A 20,129-nucleotide genomic window follows, 5' to 3' on the forward strand; every position below is an offset into this window, starting at 1 on the left:
GAGCAGGAGAGGGAATAGAGGAGAGCTGCACAGATTCTGGCCCCAGGAATGAAGGATTATTCTGAGAGAGGAAGTCAGATACCCTAAGAACATGTTTATTAAAGAGGAAACAATAAATCCTGTGTTTCTTTTGAAAAAGGACTCAGTGCAGCGTATCTGTGAGTGCTTATGGCTGTATTTACATAGACCTTTCTGATAAAGCTTACTTAGTTTTTACCTTCCCTTCTCCTTTAAGTATTCATTCTGGGGGTGTAGTTTTCCTTTAATACCGGCCACAGTTGAGGGCTTTCTACGTACCTCCCAGCCCTCAACAATGCAGCTCAGATGATGCCGTCAGCAATGTATTTGTTAGGGAAGTGGCTGGTAAGTGACAGCTAGTGTGCAAGGTGCTACAAAGTGGCAGCTTCTTTCTTCTCTTTGCAATGTGTTTTCTAAATGACCCCTATTGTCAGGAACAGTGGGGTGGAGGATAGCTGTGGAAGCCTCTGGGCTGGGGAATATTCCCTGCATTTTTCAGAAACATACCACTTTAGGGAGCCCCTAAGGGAATAAGCCAGAGTGAATAGTCTGGAACAGTGAGTGGAGAGAAAGAGAGAAAGTGGATTGTACTACACAGAAAAAAGGAGCTGGACAACATATAGAATGATGTGCATAAAGAAGGCAAGGAAAAAGAAGATAGACAGGGGAAGAGCATTAAATAAAGTTATAGGGCTTAGAACAGAAAGAACTCTCCATTTTACTTGTTTGACAAACTGGTTAATAATGCTAGTAATAAATAAAAGCCATGAATAATAAAACATTAAATCATTATGACAAAACTTGTTTTACGTGTTCGTTAAAACTTGTATAATATATTGGTGTACCCCCTCCTCTTGAATGGGGAAACCTGAAAACCCTGGCCAAGTGGCCAACTACTGAACTGCCAGGGAGACACTTTGATCTGGATAGGGATACAGTCTTCCACCCAACTGCAAAACAGGACTAACCTTTAGCTGGCTTGGCACTTATGGCTGCTAGCCGAAGCAAAGTTATGCAAAATCTTTACCTTACTACACATTATTATGACATAAAAAGTTGGTCTAACCAGCTGCTAGAAGCACCCACATGCCAACATTTGGTCTAACCTACATTTTGGAGTTTACCAGCTGTTAATAACAATAAACAGCCATTAAGAAACAATGAACAACCAATAAACAGACAAGTATGCTGGCTGCTGGTCCTTCACTGTGGTTTTGGCTTGGGGGTTAATACCAATAAAGAGAAAAGAGAAAGAAAACCATTTCTTTATATATAAAATGTGAAAATTGGCACTAGCTAAGAAACTAGCTGTTAACCTAGAAGAGTTATGCTTATGTAAATTAAATGTCTCCAAAGAAGTACAACTAGTTACCATTTCAGATCTCTTATAAAGAAAACATTGAGGATGAAATGGTTGTGATTGCAACAGATAGCAAGTTTTATATAGAAACTGAGCTCACACAAATTCTTTTGTGTCTAAAGATAAAACATTTTATCTCCAATAAAGAAAAACAATGGTATAAAAAGCAGAATGGCTCATTACATTAATTACAAGGGAAGTAAAAATAAGCAATGGACTGTGAAAATTAGTAAGCCTGCAATATCAAACAGCAGCTAAACAAGCAAATAAATTAGGGCCATGTAAATTAAGAGATGTTAATGCAAGGTTACACCACTTTAAATGTTCTAGTTAAAGAAATGTTGTTGTCAGATTACAATGCCCAGGTTGCACTCTACACCACTCACTGGATAAAAAAATTCAATATGAGGTGCACAAATATTAAGAGCTATGTGCTATGCTATGTGGGTGAAATGCACTGTGACTTGAGAAAATAAAACAGAAAGGAGTTGGAGATGCTCTGGCTATAACTTTCTGAGATGCACTCTACAGTACATGTAACTGAAACTTACTAGTCACAAAATGTTTTTGTCCTCTAGTAACTACCAATAGTAGTAGTAATGCTGCTTTTCCCAGTTTACCTTTAAAAATTGTTTACTAATATCTTCCATCAGTGATGTTTGTAGAAGTTACTGGGCACCTATAAATGTTTTTCTCTGTCAATAATAGTGTGCAATTTAAGACCATTCTACCTATTAAAATAAGCTGCATTACAGCAGTGAGTACTGTTTTGAGAAAGTTAAACATTCCAACATTCTCTTGTCCAGCAGAAATGTTGGTCACAGAAACAGGCTTCAACTGGGCAACAGAAATGTAGTGGTGCCTCTGGCTTATGGCTGGTGAGCACTTGTAGGACAGAAGGGTTCCATCATGGTAGGTAAGTAATGGCTGTTCATGCTGCAATCACTATATTATATTGTACTGTGTTTTATGCTTGCCTTATTTTATTTCAGCACACAAGGGGTCATCTTTTTTATGTCTTAGCATGACAGTTTTCACAATTATTCTACTCAAACATAGTATAGGTCAGAGAAAATTTTAGGCACGGTTGATTTTGTAGCTTTGTGTAATTATAGTCAAAATCTTATAAAAATAATCAGTTGCTTTTGTGCCGTGGTTTCCAAACCTGTCTTTTAACTTCCCAAACAATGTGTCTTATGAGTACCCCCAGAGCTATGGTGGTGGATCTGGCAGTGGCAAGGGTAGGTAGTTGTTTGGGAATTTGGTGATATACTGTATATTTAATGGATGCATTTCTGCTATATGGATTTAACTGTAATATGTAAAATTTTTATACTGAAAGTTTATGGAGAGGGTCCTGTAGGTTGTGTTAAGTATTGTGACTGAAATTTTCTTTATTTATTTTGCTTTTCAAGGTGAAAAATGTCGAAGTTTCATTGAACTTGCACCTGCATCTGAAAAAGGTAGGGTATGTTGTTCTTTTTCTTTCAAACATACTGTCAAAATGAGTGAATCATAAGTGCACCATTAATAACTAATGCATTTTTTCTTATTCTGTTATTTTTCTTATTCTAACCATAATTGCCAGGTCCAAACAGACACTAAAAACCACTAAACAAACATAAGAAAAGGAAATAATGTCAAACTACCTAAATTAAATGTAGAAATTCATTAGGTATCATAATCCAATCCAACTTTTCATATATCGGTGAAGATAGCTGCTGAGGATACACATCTATACTAAAAAAGTAGGTAAATGATAACCCCATATGAATAAATCTCAGATCAGATGTGCTATCCTACCTGCACAAGAAACATTCCCATTTAAACTGCACAATGTTACTATGCCTGCACATCTGTTCCTTTGTCCCTGAATTTACTTGGGTGCACATGTGTATATCCCCATACCGCCAGTCTTGGGGAAAGTGTAGCAGGTTGCCTCAAAACTCTAATTATAGCAGGCTACAGCCCTTTCAGAAAAGGCTACCAGGTAATTTGTTTTATCATGTGTGCTTAATTTAGTGTAAGAAAATATTCATGTATACTATTATTTTGGTATCCATCTGTAGTAGTTAGAGAAAATTATGATATGGCTTAGACGTTACCAACACAATAGGTGGGCTGTGGGAGGTAAAAAGGAAAGTTATGGCCATTCAGCCAGACACAATGGCAGTTAAGGTAAGACTAAAACTACAAGCTGCATCAAGGTCTTTATAAAAGCTAGAAATTAAAAGCAAAAGGAAATAATTATACATTTAATTCTTGATATTTTTATTAGACAGATACAAAGAGAAAATAAAACATAATGGTATGGATTTATTATTTTTCTTCTTTTAAAAGGTCTTGTTATTACCTTGTCTAATAACCTTCTCTTGTCTAAATTAACATTTGTTTTTTGCCTGGTTATCCAGACTAAATTAATAATAATATTTCTTGTTTTTATTTTCAATAACCTGCTTGTATAATAGTTTGAAAACTGTGTCCTTAGCAACTGGTTGCTATGGTCGCAGGATGTCTTGGCATAGAAAGCATTTGATATCACCAGGCAATGGATATTTAGTGAATTTTAGCTTGAAAGGGACATCTAAAAATCTTGGTGTGCGAATTCCCTAGGCATCAATTTATTAATGCATGTATTAGCAGAAAATACCTACTTCTTATAGAAAAACATTTAACCTGTATTTATTTCAAAAACATTTCTAGGAATGATGTTGCTCTTATTTCTGCTACTATAAACAATTAGAAAATCAAAATCCTTTAGAACACCATTCTGACATGTCTGATGCTATTAATTACACCTAAACCTACTTATACTGTATAGGAATAATAAAATGCTTTTTCCTTTAATTTCCCCCATTTAGCAATAGATAAACTCTAAAATAAAATGGAACAAATGAAAGATTGACTATAATTGGTAATGGCCCCACAATGCTTGCATGAGTAATCTGAAGCAGCAGCTGGACCCATGAGATATGAATATGGCCAACATATAAATTCAGTTAATTAGCCCACCACAGGAAGAAGTTCAATGTAAGCTTGAAGGAATATAAAATTTGTACTAAGTTGATACATTGTTGACAGATAAAGCTGTATAAAGATTTTACTTAAATTTATTGCACAGTGGGATGTTTCCGTATGCCACAGATTTTCCCCAAGAGTATTTTATACACGTGAGATTTTACAGCTGAAAGAACAACTATTTTTCACTTTTTAAAATTTCCTTTGGGGATTTTATGAGAATTAGAGTAAACTAAACAGATAACTGAATTTTCGAGTTAATAATACACTCCTTTAATATGATATTGCTATCACATAGCATCCTGATGACAGTAGAATTAAAGATATTGTAAAATGTTTTTATGGATAAATCTTTTTCACTAATGTTGACTAGTTAGGCTAATTCTATGCATATTGGGCATCAAACTGTTCAGTAGACCCCTGGTGTTCATATTTAGAGTGTTTTGTGGTGGTATGTTCCAAAATGTGGGGTACATAATGGGGCAAAATGCGAGCTTTGTGTTCAGAAATGTTATAAAAACCGTTCTGTTTAGTATAGCTTTGTATTTTGGTAGTTTGCAGTAGAAAGATGTACAGGTATTTACCCATTTTTGTTTTGTCAGAATGTGTATTTTCGGAAAATATATGGTTTTCTAGGGTCTCCTTAGTGTTAGGGGGTCTTATGGCACACAATACACATACCGGGTGCAAAAACTACACAAGCCGGAGCGTCATTTGGTAAATCTATGCATATAGGGCATCAGTTCAGTTCAGTAGACCCCTGGTGTTCATATTTAGAGTGTTTTATGTTGATATGTTACAAATTGTGGGGGAACATAATGGGGTAAAATGCAAGCCTTGTGAAAATTTTCAGAAATGTCATAAAAATCGTTATGGTTAGCATAGCTTTGTAGTTTGCAGTAGAAAGATGTATTTACCCATTTTTGTTTCGTCAGAATGTGTATTTTCAAAAAATATATGGTTTTCTAGGGTCACCGTACTGTTAGGGGGTCTTATGGCACATAATACACATACCGGGTGCAATAATTGCACGAGCTGGAGCATCATATGTGAAATATGCACTATTTTTATTTGGGTGCCCCTGTACGCCACATATTTTGATAAATCTATATATAGGGCATCAAACTGTTCAGTATACCTCTGGTTGTTCTATTTGGTGTGATTTGCCTTTGTATGCAAGAAATTGTGTGAGATAAATGCGGCAAATTGCAAAATTTTTAGGCGATTTTCTAAAATGTCATAGAAACCACTAACTTTAGGAAAGCTTTGCTGATTGGTACTTTGATGTTGAAAGGACTCTTTACCCTTGTTGGATTTGTCAGAATGTGTACTTTCCAAAAATATAAGGTTTCCAGGGGTCACCCTACATTTCTGCGGCTTCTATCCCACATAAAACTGCCATGTGTTTATGAATTAGGTAAAGGTAAGCCGTGAAATTAGTGTGCACAAGGTATATTTTGGGGTCTCTAAGTGCCATGTGCTTTGATAAACCTATGTACAGTGGACATCAAACTGTTCAGTAGACCTCTGGGGTTCATATTTAGGGTGTTTCATATAGCTACCTAATGACCTGTAGAAAATAAGATGCTGCATATTGGAAGTTTTGAGATAATTTTTGGAAATGTCATAAAAATCGTCAAACTTAGGAAACCTTTGCGGCTTGCTACTTTGGAGTAGAAAGACATGGGTTCCCATTTTAGATTCGGGGGAATGTGTACTTTCCAAAAATATATGGCTTTCTGGGGTGAACGTACTTTTTGTAGCGTTATCCCACACAAAATGATGTAAATGTGTTGATTTTGCAGAAGCTAAAATGACAGAAATGACAGTACATATGGAGGTATGTTCACATTGGGGCCCCTACATGGCACATACTTAGGTAAACCTATACATATTGGGCATCAAACTGTTCACTAGACCCCTGTCGTTCAAATTCAGGGTGTTTTATCTTGGTACCTAATGATACATGGGAGATAAGATGCTGCAAACTGAAAGCTTTGAGAGGATGTTTGGAAATGTTATCAAAATTGCCAACTTTAGGAAAGCTTTGCGGTTTGCTACTTGGGAGTAGAAAGACATGGGTACCCATTTTAGATTCAGGGGAATGTGTACTTTCCAAAAACATATGGCTTTCTGGGGTGAGCGTACTTTTAGTAGCTTTATCCTACATAAAATGGTGTAAATGTGTTGATTTTGCAGAAGCTGGAATGACAGAAATGATATATCATATGGGGGTATGTTCACATTGGGGCCCCTACATGCAACATACTTAAGTAAACCTATACATATTGGGCATCAAACTGTAGAGTGGACCCCTGGCGTTCATATTTAGGGTGTTTTATCTGGTTACTTAATGACCTGTAGGAGATAAGATACTATAGACTGGAACCTTTGAAACGATTTTTAAAAAATGTCACAAATTTTGATAAAAAACAATAACTTTAGGAAAGCATTGCAACTTGGTAGTTTGGAGTACTACCTATTCTGGATTCTCCAGAATCTGTTCTTTCTAAAAATGTATAATTTCCTGGGATAAACCTGCAGCTTTCTGGAGCAGTGCTTTGGAAATTTGGTAGTGTACTGCTGGGAGTTTTTGACCTATACAAGTGAGAAATCTCCATAAAACTATATATATTTGGTATTAGCATGTTCAGGAGACATGGGAATTTCCAAATAAGTTGTATTTTCATGCATAAAATAATTTTTGTTTCTGATGTATGTGTTTATATTTTGGAAAATATTTTTTTTTTCATTTTTTAGTCATTTAGAAGCCTATATCTTGTTACAGAATTGGAATTACACCAAAATTCTACCATATTTTTAAATCTGAAAAAACAATATATTGGGTTTTTGGGTAAATTAAAAGTCCCCCCGAGGAAAGGCCCCTAAAGTGCAAAATGTTCAAAAACTGTCTGGCAGTAGAAGTTTCGCTTTGTCCAAAATGGCTGGCAGTGAAAAGGTTAAAGCTTTAACTGAATTTTTAGCAGACTTATGGAGATCCAAGTTATGGTAACACCCCTTTTCTAGAAAACTTCAGGTCCCAAGCATTCTGGATTACAGGTCCCAAACCTTGAACGGCCCCAAAACAGGTCCCAAAACTTGAATGGCCGTGGTTGTCAATATTCTAATTTCACTTTATTTGAAAAAGGTTGGGGTGGAGTTAAAACTTTTGTACTTTATGCTTTGTTGTGAATGAATGTACACCCATACAGACAGATCTGCAAAGTATCAATTTTTTTCGTCTGAATAATGTATATACATTTTTGGGGTTAAAGGTAAGGGTTACGGATTAAAAGGTAAGGGTTGAATGGCAATGCTATGAATAAGGGACCCCAAACTTATTTAAAACACAGCTTTAATAAATTTCCATAACAATTAAAAAACATTATTATTCAATACATGCCAAAGTCCTTCTTCCCTAGAAATAGCTCCAAATACATTAGAGAAATTCTTTTTAATAATAAATGTTTTTAGAATCTGCAACCTACAGTACTTACATTGAAAAAATCTTAAGGACACATTATTATCTTAAATATTGAATATAGCAGCTTCACATTATTCACAGAAATTTTTTAAAAACAATAGATGTCTGCACTATAGCTCTTACAATCAAAGTGTAAGCAACTGCTGCAGGTTTTATCATTTATAAAGCGGGCCACACAATGGCCAATAAGGTTTTTTAATTTATAGCCAGGGTGACTGATTTGGCTGCTTCTTGGTCTATGTATCAGGTCAAAAAAAAACTAATTTGCCTTCTTCACACAATATGGATAGGCAGCTAGAACCATTTCTTTACCCTAGAAGTCTGTGTATATTAACATGTAGTGTAACACACCAATAAATTGCAGTAAAGATCTGCAGTGGCAGGTGTCCTCCATTGTTCAATATAATGTTTATGTAAATTATGAACCCTGCACCATGTACTCTTTCTTGCAGTGTCGTAGTTCAACATGTTAGTTATTTTTATAGATCAGGGGTCCCCAACCTTTTATACCCACGTTTAAATGGAAAAAGTGTTGGGGAGCAACACAAGCATGAAAAAGGTTCCTGTGGGTGCCAATAATAGCTAAAATTGGCTACTTGATAGCCCCTATGTGGACTAGCAGCCTACAGGAGGCTCTATTTGGCATTCTACTTGGTTTTTCTGCATCCAAAACTTGTTTCCTTACCAGAAATTCAAAAATTAGCACCTACTTTGAGGCCACTGGGAGCAACATCCAACATGTTGCAACATGTTGCTCACAAACCACTGGTTGTGGATCACTGTTATAGATAATACTGCAGCTTATCTTCCAGATATCAACATTTTCAGATACATTGCAGAAATACTTGGATGTAGGCTAATGGGGATAGAGGGAAAAGGTTAAATGGAGTATTCAATAGCAAAGAGGATCAAGAAACAAGATATTAAATGTAGCAACAAACAGATTAAGCATAAAAAAGCTCTTATTTTGCATGATACATTATCTATTTTAATTTTTAATATAAACTATTATGGTTTAATTTAACATTTTATCTTTTTGTGCTTTATTCACTATTTATGCAATAGTTTTATCTATCAAAAGCTAAGATACTTTATGCTTTCTCAATATAAAATAATACATTTCTCTACATTTTGCTATTTAAAGAAAATAATACTGAAGAGAGCGTTGACGGCTTTAAGCTCATTTTTCCTTACATGGAAAAGCAATTGTATTTCTCTGTACTTTATAATTAATATTTAGAGAACAGTAAGTTAATAGCAATGCTGACACTTTTTAAAAAAAATGTTAATCTATGTATTAGAACAACTGATTTTTTTTCTACTGGTACAAATTACAGTATTATAATAAAATAGTGAACACTGTGCTGTACTTAAAAAGGAACTGTTACTACAGGTATGGGGCCCGTTATCCAGAATGCTTGGGACCCAGGGTTTTCTGTATAAGGGATCTTTCCATAATTTGGATCGCCATAACTTAAGTCTGCTAAAGATCATTTAAATACTGAATAAACCCAATAGGCCTGTTTCCCTCCAATAAGGCTTAATAATACCTAAGTTAGGATCAAGTACAAGGTACTGTTTCATTATTACGGAGAAAAAGCAAATCTTTTTGAAAATTAGAATTATTTGCTTATAACGGAGTCTATGGGAGATGGCATTTCCGTAATTTAGAACTTTCTGGATAACAGGTTTCCAGATAAGGGATCCCATACTATAAATATTTCATTAAACTATAGTGGATGTTAAATAAATCTGTTTTTCAAATAGCCTTTACTATTATTATTTTTTTCATGTTTATATATATACTGTTCTATTTGTGAGCTCCTCAACCTAACATTTTCTGGCAGATTTTATCTGGTATGGTAGGCTGATTCCAGCAATATGTTGGGACCCCCTGACGAACAACAGTTTTTTTTTCAGTAGGAAAAACTATTTGGAGGATGTATACTAGTAAATGTCCAATCTTACTTGTAAAAAAAAATAATTATACAGTTTAGGCGCATATTTATATTAATGACTAGCTTTTACTAGTAACAGACAGGGCCGGATTTCTCTTCTGGGCGCCCCGAGGCCGCCCCTGTTGGTCCCCCCCGTGCGCAAACGCTCGCCCCCCCCAGTGCGCATGCGCGAACACGCGCCCCCCCGCAGCCGCGACTGCACATGCGCTCCTTTAAACTCCCATACGGAGCAGTGGGGAGAGGTCCCGACTGCTCCGTATAATTTAAAAATGTTCTTGCGGCGGGGCGGCATGCCGCCCCTAAACTTCTGCCACCCTAGGCCCGGGCCTTTGTTGCCTCTCCTAAAATCCGGGCCTGGTAACAGAAGACATGTGGAGTAATGTTATTAAAGGCACTAAGTTTGTCCAGGAGCAGTAACCTATAGCAACCAATCAACAGATGGAATGTACTGGTCACCTGTTTAAAAGAAACCGTCTTATTGGTTTCTATGGGTTAATTCCATATGCCCATTAATTAAATACTTTCGTTCTTTGAAACTCAATGCAATTAGGATCTACTCCCCCTTTGCTCTACAGGTTGCAATTATATATTTCTCTTCTGGACCCACATGCAAATTTCTGGACAATTTCAATTTCTCAGCTTGGCTGCTACCCTCCTCTCTTCAGTCAACTGCCTACAAGTTACTCAATCTTGCCTCCTCCTATGTGCTCAAACAATGGGTCTTCCCACCAATGAGTTGCCTCCACCAGCAAGACAGACACACCCTTGACCTCATTTTTACTCTCCTCTGCTCTTTGAACTGTCGTGTACTGGCATTCCCCTCTCTCTTATCATCATCTCAAACTTTCCCTCTCACACACTCCTCCTCCAACTCAGACTCCTACCACTAGATACAAGAACCTCCATCAAATTAATCTTCTGCATCTCTCATACACTCTACAGCATTTGCTTTCCTCTTTATCTCCATTCACTGACACTGAACTTTCTGCATCTTTTTACAATGATACCACTGTTTTGGACAGCTTTGCTCCCCTCTTTACACACCATCATGTAGTGCCAACAGACAACCCTGGCAAACTAACACAAAAAAGCATCTTCAAATGCAGTCCTATAGGTTTCTTTTTCTCTGGAAAAGAGGTGCTTGGGAGGGGACATAATTACTCTGTACAAGTACATTAGAGGGGAATATAGGCAGATAGGGGGTGTTCTTTTTTCCCATAAAAACGATCAACGCACCAGAGGTCACCTCTTTAGATTAGAGGAACGGAGCTTCCATTTAGAGCAGCATAGGTGGTTTTTCACGGTGAGGGCAGTGAGGTTGTGGAACGCCCTTTCTAGAGATGTGGTAATGGCAGATTCTGTTGAATGCCTTTAAGAGGTTCCTCGATAAGTTTTTGAACAAGCAGAATATCCAAGGCTATTGTGATACTAATATCTACAGTTAGTATTAGTGGTTGTAGATATAGTTTATGTATGTGAGTGTATAGATTGGTAAGTATAGGTCACTGCTGTCCAACTTCTTCAGTGCTGAGGGCCGGAATTTCTCTAGCATACGTGGTGGAGGGCCACTAATGGAAGCCAGTTTTGACCACTCCCCCTTTTAAACCACACCCACTTCAAACCACACCCATTTTATCACAATGGTGGTAGTGCAGCAAAAACCCAAAAGCTTAGTCCTCACTGCGCGGATATCAACTGTTATTTATATATGAAAGAATTATATTATGTCATAAGACACACCATTAAATCCATATGCCCTCCTCACCTGTGGATAGCACAGCAACCCCCAGCACATAATTACACACCTTAGGGACCATTTATTGGCTATTTCCAACTACTAACAAACTCCCAGAACAAACCCCTGCCAGGTTCACCTCCCCCCACAGGCAGCACAGGGCAGGCAGAGTATGGCATACACAGGCAGCATAGGGCAGGCAGAGTATGGCACACACAGGCAGCACTCTGCCTGCCCTATGCTGCCTGTAAGTGCTATATTCTGCCTGCCCTATGCTGCCTGTGTGTGCCATACTCTGCCTGCCCTACCATGCCTGTGTGCCATACTCTACCTGCCCTATGCTGCCTGTGTGTGCCATACTCTGCCTGCCCTACCATGCCTGTGTGTGCCATACTCTACCTGCCCTATGCTGCCTGTGTGTGCCATACTCTGCCTGCCCTACCATGCCTGTGTGCCATACTCTGCCTGTCCTACCATGCCTGTGTGTGCCATACTCTACCTGCCCTACCTGTGTGTGCCATACCCTCCCTGCCCTATACTGCCTATGTGTGCCATACAGCCTTAATCTGAGGTGAGAACCATGTTAATCTTAGTACTGATACCATTTAAAGCTTATACAAAGCATCTAAGCCATCAAAGCAGCCAGACAGGTGGGGGGCCACACAGAGGAGGGGTCGCGGGCCGCCAGTTGGACAGCACTTGTATAGGTTGTGTGTGCTGGGTTTACTTGGATGGGTTGAATTTGGATGGACTCTGGTCTTTTTTCAACCCTATGTAACTATGTGTCTATGTACTCCAGCACTAACTTCCACCATTACAAAAATGCACTACATAACTTCATGAATGCTTTGTCACCGTTAAAGCAGCCCTACTTCTCCACTCTCATATTTAAACAGTCTCACAATTCCAAACAACTTTTTTATATCTTCAACTCTCCACCCACCCAAACTTCTGCCTCTTCAATCACTTCTGCTAGTTATTTCATAGACAGAGTTCAAAAAATCTGCAAGGACAAAAGGCTAAACCCAAGGGACAGTACACTGGCATACATTCTCTCAGCTACTACTTCTCTTTTTCCACACTAAGGAGACTCTCTTTTCCTATCTAAATCTCATCTTACCACCCACTTTCTTGATCCTATTCCTTCTCATCTTATTCCTCCTCTCTCACCTATATTTACTCTAATTCTTACTTTCTCTTTAATTTCTCTCTCTTTCTCTCTACTGGCACATTTTCACACTCATTCAAACATTAATCCTATCCTTAAAAACCTTCTCTGTGTTTTACGCTCCCCTCCAACTATCAGCTTAACTCTCTCTTTCCTTTCTCCTCAAAACTACCAGAACAGAACATACACAAAAAACTCTCTAACTATCTAAAATCTAGCTCCCTACTGGACCCACTACAGTCTGGCTTTCACCCCCCACTTATTCACAGAAACAGCCCTTAGTAAAGTAGCAAATGAGTTACTCTCTGCTAAGTTAAAGGGCCACTATTCTCTCTTAATATATCTTGACCTATCTGCAGCTTTTGACACTGTTGTTCATTCTTTCTATCTCTATTCTATCCTCACTGGGGATTCAGGACACTGCTCTATCTTAGATCTCCTCCTATCTTTCTAATCAATCCTTCAGTGTCTCCCACACAGCCTCCACCTCCTCTCCTTGCCCTCTTTAAGTTAGAATACATTAAGGCTCCGTTCTTGGACCCCTCTTATTTTTTAATCTATACCACTGGTTTTAGTTAGCTAATCAACTCACTATGTTTTAATATGATTTATATGCAGATGATACACAAAAATCTACCTCTCTTCTCCATACCTGCTTTTGCTTTTAGCTTGTGTCACTAAATGTCTAACAGCAATCTCTTCATTCATGTCCTCTCTGCCTAAAAGTAACATGGACAAAACTGAACTAGTCATCTCCTCAGCTTCCCCCACATGACATCATTAGAGTGGAAAACAACAATATACTTGAATACATTGCAGTTCACAATACTATTAGTTTGTGCCAGCATGGTTTTATGCGTAACAGATCTTGCCAGACTAATTTAGTCGCCTTTTATGAGGAGGTGAGTAGGAACCTTGATGCTGGAATGGCAGTTGATGTCATCTACTTGGACTTTGCTAAAGTGTTTGATACAGTACCTCACAGAAGGTTAATGATCAAATTAAGGAATATTGGCCTAGAACATAATATTTGTAATTGGATAGAGAACTGGCTGAAGGATAAAGTACAAAGAGTGGTTGTAAATGGAACATTTTCTAATTGGACCAGTGTGGTTAGTGGAGTACCGCAGGGGTCAGTCCTTGGTCCTTTGCTTTTTAACTTGTTTATTAATGACCTGGAGGTGGGCATAGACAGTACTGTTTCTATTTTTGCTGATGACACAAAATTGTGCAAAACTATAAGTTCCATGCAGGATGCTGCCGCTTTGCAGAGCGATTTGACAAAATTAGATAACTGGGCAGCAAACTGGAAAATGAGGTTCAATGTTGATAAGTGCAAAGTTATGCACTTTGGTAGAAATAATATAAACGCAAACTATCTACTGAATGGTAGTGTGTTGGGGGTATCCTTAATGGAGAAGGATCTAGGGGTTTTTGTTGATAACAAGTTGTCTAATGCCAGGCAGTGTCATTCTGTGGCTACTAAAGCAAATAAAGTGCTGTCTTGTATAAAAAAGGGCATTGACTCAAGGGATGAGAACATAATTTTGCCCCTTTATAGGTCCCTGGTAAGGCCTCACCTTGAGTATGCGGTGCAGTTTTGGGCTCCAGTCCTTAAGAGGGATATTAATGAGCTGGAGAAAGTGCAGAGACGTGCAACTAAACTGGTTAAGGGGATGGAAGATTTAAACTATGAGGTGAGACTGTCAAGGTTGAGGTTGTTTTCTCTGGAAAAGAGGCGCTTGCGAGGGGACATGATTACTCTGTACAAGTACATTAGAGGGGATTATAGGCAGTTGGGGGATGTTCTTTTTTCCCATAAAAACAATCAACGCACCAGAGGTCACCCCTTTAGATTAGAGGATCGGAGCTTCCATTTGAAGCAGCGTAGGTGGTTTTTCACGGTGAGGGCAGTGAGGTTGTGGAATGCCCTTCCTAGTGATGTGGTAATGGCAGATTCTGTTAATGCCTTTAAGAGGGGCCTGGATGAGTTCTTGATCAATCAGAATATCCAAGGCTATTGTGATACTAATATCTACAGTTAGTACTAGTGGTTGTATTTATAGTTTATGTATGTGAGTGTATAGATTGGTAGGTGTGGGTTAGGTGTGCTGGGTTTACTTGGATGGGTTGAACTTGATGGACACTGGTCTTTTTTCAACCCTATGTAACTATGTAATAACTCCAGTACCACAATTCCACTGTCCAGTGGTGTAACTAGATCTTACTGGGCCCAACAACAAATTCAGTTTAGGGCCCCAAAACATTATTAAGTTGACCTATACTACCAAAATATATTGAAACTGCTTATTAATTTGGGCCTTACTGGTCTCCTTACACTCCTGCCCCCCCCCCCCCCCCCGCAACCACAGGGTCTGCTTCCTCTGCAGTTTCACCCTTGCTGATGTCTATGAGTCACACATGCCCCTTCCCTCTCATTCATTCCCCACATTCAAAAGCTCACTAATTCATGCCCCTTTACATCCATGTCCTTGTCATATCTCGTTTAGACTACTGTAACTCACTGCTCTGTGGACTCCATCTACCTCACTTCAATTATTTATGAACACTGCCGCCAGACTCATACACCTCTCCTCCCGTTCCAGCCACTCTCTGCCAATCTTTATGCTAACTACTTCTCATATACAGGATTCAATTCAGGATTCTTGTACTTACCTACAAAGTGCTCACTAGTGTCACACCATTATATATACTGTATATGCTTGAGTATAAGCCTAGTTTTTCAGCACCCAAAATGTGCTGAAAAAGTCACCCTCGGTTTATTCTCGAGTCGGGTGCCATGGGTCCCTCTAAACTAGCACCCTCTCTCCTTTGTGTGCAAAATTGCCACCTGCAACCAGACCCTCAAGTGCCCTGGCCTAGGCTCCAACTAGCAATACTTATTTCCCCTTACATCTCCTCTGGGACTGTTGCCAGTTTGCCAATGCGCAATGAGCGTGGGGTAGTACTCATATTGTTTTTGTTCTCCGCTTACAGAGCTAGTTTACTGTTTTTCTTTGAAATAAATATTGAAAAACATATACCCCACTGATGCCTCAATTAATGTAATTTTATTGGTATTTATTTTGATTATTGAAACTTAGCAGTAGCTGCTGCATTTCCCACCCTAGGCTTATACTCGAGTCAATAAGTTTTTCCAGTTTTCTTAGGTAAAATTAGGTACCTCGGCTTATATTCGGACCGGCTTATACTCGAGTATATACGGTAACCACCCTAATCAAAAAGTACGCCCCCAGATATAACCTTTGTTATACAAATGACCTCCTTCTCTTCTCATATAGTTACATAGTTACACAGAGTTGAAAAAAGACCAGAGTCCATCAAGTTCAACCCTTCCAAGTAAACCCAACACACACAACCTATATCTACCAATCTATACTATCACATATATAAACTATATATACAACCACAATACTAACTGTAGATATTAGTATCACAATAGCTTTGGATACTATGTTTGTTCAAGAACTCATCCAATCCAGGCCCCTCTTAAAGGCATTAACAGAATCTGCCATTACCACATCACTAGGAAGGGCATTCCACAACCTCATTGCCCTCACCGTGAAAAACCACCTACACTGCTTCAAATGGAAGCTCCATTCCTCTAATCTAAAGGGGTGGCCTCTGGTGCGTTGATCGCTTTTATGGGAAAAAAAAAACAATCCCCTCTAATGTATTTGTACAGAGTAATCATGTCCCCTCACACGTGCCTCTCTTCCAGAGAAAACAACCCCAACCTCGACAGTCTAACCTCATAGCTTAAATCTTCCATCCCCTTTACCAGTTTAGTTGCACGTCTCTGCACTCTCTCCAGCTCATTAATATCCTTCTTAAGGACTGGAGCCCAAAACTGTACCGCATACTCAAGGTGAGGGACCTATAAAGAGGCAAAATTATGTTTCATCCCTTGAATCAATGCCCTTTTTTTATACAAGACAGCACTTTATTTGCTTTAGTAGCCACAGAATGACACTGTCTGGAATTAGACAAAAACCCCAGATCCTTCTCCGTTAAGGATACCCCCAACAAACATTTAGTAGATAGTTCGCATTTATATTATTTCTAACAAAGTGCATAACTTTGCACTTGTCCACATTGAACCTAATTTTCCAGTTTGCTGCCCAGTTTTCCAGTGTTGTCAAATCGCTCTGCAAAGAGGAAGCATCCTGCATAGAATTTATAGTTTTGCACAATTTAGTATCGTCAGCAAAAATAGAAAAGGTACTCTCTATGCTCACCTCCAGGTCGTTAATAATCAAGTTAAAAAGCAAAGGACCAAGGACTGACCCCTGCGGTACTCCACTAACAACAGAGTTCAAAATGTCTGCTTTTTCCTATTTCTCATCAACCAACTGACCCCCTCATGATAATGTTCCCAACCCTTCTTGCTTCATTTTTTACTATTCACATAATTAAAAAATAATTTTTTACTCCTAGCTGCACTATCTCTTTCCATCTCTATTTTAGCTTGCCTGATAGCTTTTTTGCATGCTTTATTTGCTTCCTTGTACATGATGAAAGTTTCTGCTGTTCCAGCTAACTTGAATGCTTTAAAAACATATTTTTTCTTACCAACCTCAACACTAACACTTTTATTCAGCCATAAAGGTTTTGCTATGCGATGCCTCTTCTTGCTTACAAGGGGAATATACTGTTGTGTATACTTGCAAAGCAATGTTTTAAAGATATTCCATTTTCCTTCTGTGTCTAACCCTACGAAAAACCTTCCCCAGTTGACACAATGCAGAGATGTCCTAATATGGCAAAGTCTGCACGTCTAAAATCGAGCGTTTTAGTTAATCCCTTAACCCTTTCACTGCCAGCTGTTTTGGTCAAAGCGGAACTTCTACTGCTAGACAGTTTTTGAACATTTTGCACTGTTTCACTTTAGGGGCCTTTCCTCAGGGGGACTTATAGTTTACCCAGGACAACAATATATTGTTTTTTTCAGGACAAACTAAGCTTTCAAAATTTGGTAGAATTTTGGTGTAATTCCAATTCTGTAACAAGATATAGGCTTCTAATTGTCTAAAAAAAATTAAAAAATCATATTTTCCATAATACAAACACACATACCAGAAACAAAAATTATTTTATGCACAAAAATACAACTGATTTGGAAAGTTCCATTTCTACTGAACTCGCCAATACCAAATATATATAGTTTTATGGAGATTTCTCACTTGTATAGGTCAAAAACTCCCAGCAGTACACTACAAAATTTCCAAAGCACTGCTCCAGAAAGCTGCATACTTTAGATTTCAAGACCAAAAATTCCACTAACAACTGTCTGTCTACTCCAAATTATCAAGTTATTGGTTTTTATCAAAATTTGTGAAATTAAAAAAATTGCTTCAAAGCTTCCAGTCTATAGTATCTTATCTCATATAGGTCATAAAGTAACCAAATAAAACACCCTAAATATATACCCCTAATTTATAATGGGTACACATTTCTTTTTAATCCACAGTACCAAGCCACAAAGCTTTCCTGTTTGGCGATTTTTATGATATTTCAGAAAATCGCCTAAAAATTTTGCAATTTGCCGCATTTATCTCACACAATTTCTTGCGTACAAAGGCAAATCACGCCAAATAGAAACACCTAAAGTCTACTGAACAGTTTGATGCCCAATATACATAGATATACCAAAGTCTGTGGTATGTACTGACCCCAAAATGAAAATAGCATATATGGATTTCTCGCCTGCCAACCCAGCTTTTGCATACAGAGCCCCCTGTCAGAGTATTATGTGCCGTAACCCCCCCAACTATACAGAGACCCCCCCCCCCCCAGAAAACCATATATTTTTGGAAAGTACATATTCTGATGAATTCAAAATAGGTAAAGTTATTTTTCTAAACCAAAGTTACACATGGCAAAGCTATGCTAAAAACAGATCAGGAATACTAATACAGGGGTAAAAATGCAATAAAACCACAAAAATTGTGCAAATTAGTGAAACAGCAAAATAAGTCACACAACAGTGTAATTAGTGGTCACAATATCTAAGCCAATAGTCACGCTGTCAAAATAAACAGTTTTTAGGGAAAAGAAACTAAACACAAAGTGGTAAAAAATAAGTGTTTGTGTATACATGTGTAAAAGTTGTGTGACAGTGTGTAAGTGTGTATATGAGTGTATATAGGTGTAGATAAGTGTGCAAAATGAAAAACAAAAAAAAAACTGCAAAATTGTGTGTAAGTGTGTGTGTAAATGTATGTAAGTGTGTGTAAGTGTGTATAAATGCAAAAAAATCAGTATTACCTGTCCTGAAGCTTGCCTGGTCCTCGGTGCTGCAGTCCTGGAGCAGGAAGTCCCCCTAGGCAATGGGCCAGTGCTGGGGGGGAAGCAGGAAGTGGGACCAAGCAGCAGATGCGATGCGATCGCGTCTGCTGCTTGTGGGTCAGCCCTGCAGCGATTGCGTCGCAGGGCCGACATGACAGCCCCCCTGGCTCGTTGCCCAGGGGGCTGTCATCGCTAAAAACCTCTCAGAGTAACTTTATCTGCCAAACAACATACGGCGCATGTCGTTGGCAGATAAAGCCTTTAACTGCAACGATGTACGCCATATGTCGTTGGCAGTTAAAGGGTTAAAGAGCTGTCTCAGCAGCATAATCACAAAGGAGACCATGTTTCGATCACTATTCCCCAAATGCTCACCCACACAAATGTTAGAGATGAGTCCAGTATTATTAAATATTACCAGGTTCATTCCTAGTAGGTTCTTGAACTGCCTGAAAAAGTTGTCATTCAGCATATTTACAAACCTACTAGATTTTTCTGACTTCGCCACCCCATTACTCCAGTCAATAGGGCTGATTCACTAAAGTGCGTTAATTTTTATCGCACGCTTTTTTGCGTTAAAATAGACGCGAAAATTAACGCACGATTCACTACAGCAGTGCTGTCCAACTGGCGGCCCGCGGGCCCCCCCCTCTGTGTGGCCTCCCACCTGTCTGGCTGCTTTGATGGCTTACTCTTGTGTAAGCTTTAAATGGTATCAGTACTGTGATTAACTGCCCCCTGCATGGTTCTCACCTCAGATTCAGGCTGTAATCAGGCTGTATTGTTTAAATATGTAATCCCCTGTGTTGTTCACACCTTTTAATCTCTGCATTGTTCACCCACTGCAGTGTTCACACCTCAGGCTCAGGCTGTAATCACCCATATTGTTCCCCTGTTCACACCTCAGGAGCAGTAGAAACCTACAAATAATCCCTGCACACTACAAAAAGAACATATACTGAGGTGGTACTTTAATTAAAAAGTTTTTTAATATATAGTTATTGTGCAGACTGTAGGAGCAGTGCCAGCATTGTGTCACTGTATGCTGCCTGTGTGTGCCATACACACAGGCATCATAG

At 38.6% G+C, this 20,129-nt stretch overlaps 1 protein-coding gene across 1 annotated transcript in view; it reads left to right on the forward strand.

Moving 5' to 3' along the window:
* Positions 1 to 20,129, forward strand: part of gsg1l (GSG1 like) — an 87,367-nt gene that overhangs the window by 2,988 nt on the left and 64,250 nt on the right. The window contains exon 2 of the mRNA XM_018097635.2: positions 2,794 to 2,841. Within this exon, the coding sequence (XP_017953124.2) occupies positions 2,794 to 2,841 (48 nt within the window). The remainder of the gene's footprint in view (positions 1 to 2,793; positions 2,842 to 20,129) is intronic.

This window comes from Xenopus tropicalis, chromosome 9, assembly GCF_000004195.4.
Source record: "Xenopus tropicalis strain Nigerian chromosome 9, UCB_Xtro_10.0, whole genome shotgun sequence".
NCBI classification, from domain to species: Eukaryota; Metazoa; Chordata; class Amphibia; order Anura; family Pipidae; genus Xenopus; species Xenopus tropicalis.